The following is a 1563-nucleotide window of genomic DNA, read 5'->3' as shown; positions in this document are numbered from 1 at the left end:
TATTTTTTTTTTTTACTGCTATAGACGTTTTGTATTTTTTGGATGTGTGAGGATTGGAATATGCTTCCTCAGTTGTGTTCGGGAAGGGGGGTAATCCTATACTGATGTTGAGTAAAAATAAATTATCATTTGATTACGTCCCTTAGTTTATTGTATTTTATTTTATTTTATTTTTTTTATTCCATTGTTATTTACATTGCTGAAAATAGAAAGTGAAAAAAAAAGCCCAACATGCTAGTATTAGAGTATTTTGAACATCTTAAATTTTGTGGGGAGTCCTAAAAAACAGATGTTCACTTTTCCATCGCACAATCTTATCTAGGGTTAAAATTGATTTTATAATGCCTGATGAGACAACTGGGTTTTTTTTCTGTTGCTGAATAACTAGGCTTGAAATGATGTAAGAAGTTTTATAAAAGACAGATTCAACATGACAATAGTGAATTGAAGTGAGGAGAATTCGTGTACTGGTACATGTAAAATGCCTTCCCCAAAGACACTATCGAACCCTGACTGGGTTTGAACCCATGACCTTTCAGACTAACCACTAGACCACCAACCCCACTAATTTTGCTCTCTAGCCCGTAAGTCTGCTCCCTCTGATGATTATATATGTCATGACGTCACCCAATTTCCCCTACCACCATAAATGTTAGAATAACATCAAGAGGCTAGCCCAGGATAGAGAAAGGTGGAAAGTGTTTGTCCATGGCCTGTACCCTGGTACAGGGTGAGAAAGTGTTTGTCCGTGGCCTATACCCTGGTGCAGGGTGAGAAAGGCAATGATGGCCATAAATGTACTCACACTAATGATGTCACCAATTATCTTCCCCATAAGTCCACTCACTCTGACAATGTCACTGCTCCCACTGATGATGTCACCAATTATCTTCCCCATAAGTCCACTAGAGAGGTGGGCAGAGTAAGTCTGATTCCCCGTTTGGACTTCTCTGTTGACATCCACCCCTTGGAGCTCATATGACCTTATGCAGTTGCGAGCACCGTAAAACCTTACTAAAAAAAAAATTTAAAAATAAGTTTGCTCACACTAATGATGTCATCAGGGTAATTTGCTGAGTGGGAACTCAAAGCGCTACGGAGGAAAACACAGCCATGTTGTCAACTTGTCCTGCATCTTGTACCTCTGTCTGCCTCTGCCTCTCTTTCCATCAAACTTGCCTGTTACAATATTCTCCAAGATAATATTATATATGTCACCAAATTTCTCCTACCCCATACATCCGTGTGGGTGGTTGGCGGGTGCTCTGGTGGGGTTTGCTCCTTTTTTCCTATCAAACATCTATCGACCTGATCTCTTCTTCCTTCTTTTTTGTATACGTTACTCTCTTGTAACACCTCCAATCTTAGGCACTTATATGACCTTATTGTGTTGCAAGTGCCGTAAAACTCTTACTAAAACTAAACGTAAGTCCACTCACACTGATGATATTAAATATGTGTGGGTGGTAGGCGGGTGCTCTGGTGCGGTTTGCTTCTTCTATCCTATCAAACATCTATCGTCCTTATCTCCCCCTTCTTCTTTTTCATGTTTATTACTCTCTT

General features: G+C 39.7%; 1 protein-coding gene across 1 annotated transcript in view; it reads left to right on the top strand.

The window, feature by feature from the left end:
* The window catches only part of LOC101848627 (uncharacterized protein DDB_G0283357), a gene marked incomplete in the record, with an annotated part of 8904 nt that overhangs the window by 3068 nt on the left and 4273 nt on the right, over positions 1-1563 (top strand). Inside the window, 1 exon segment of the mRNA XM_013089859.2 lies at positions 1080-1105. Within this exon segment, the coding sequence (XP_012945313.1) occupies positions 1080-1105 (26 nt within the window).

The sequence above is a fragment of the Aplysia californica genome, unplaced genomic scaffold (assembly GCF_000002075.1).
Source record: "Aplysia californica isolate F4 #8 unplaced genomic scaffold, AplCal3.0 scaffold01066, whole genome shotgun sequence".
Taxonomy (NCBI): domain Eukaryota; kingdom Metazoa; phylum Mollusca; class Gastropoda; order Aplysiida; family Aplysiidae; genus Aplysia; species Aplysia californica.
Note: the sequence above shows the minus strand (reverse complement) of the source record. Positions and strands in the feature narration are given on the sequence as shown.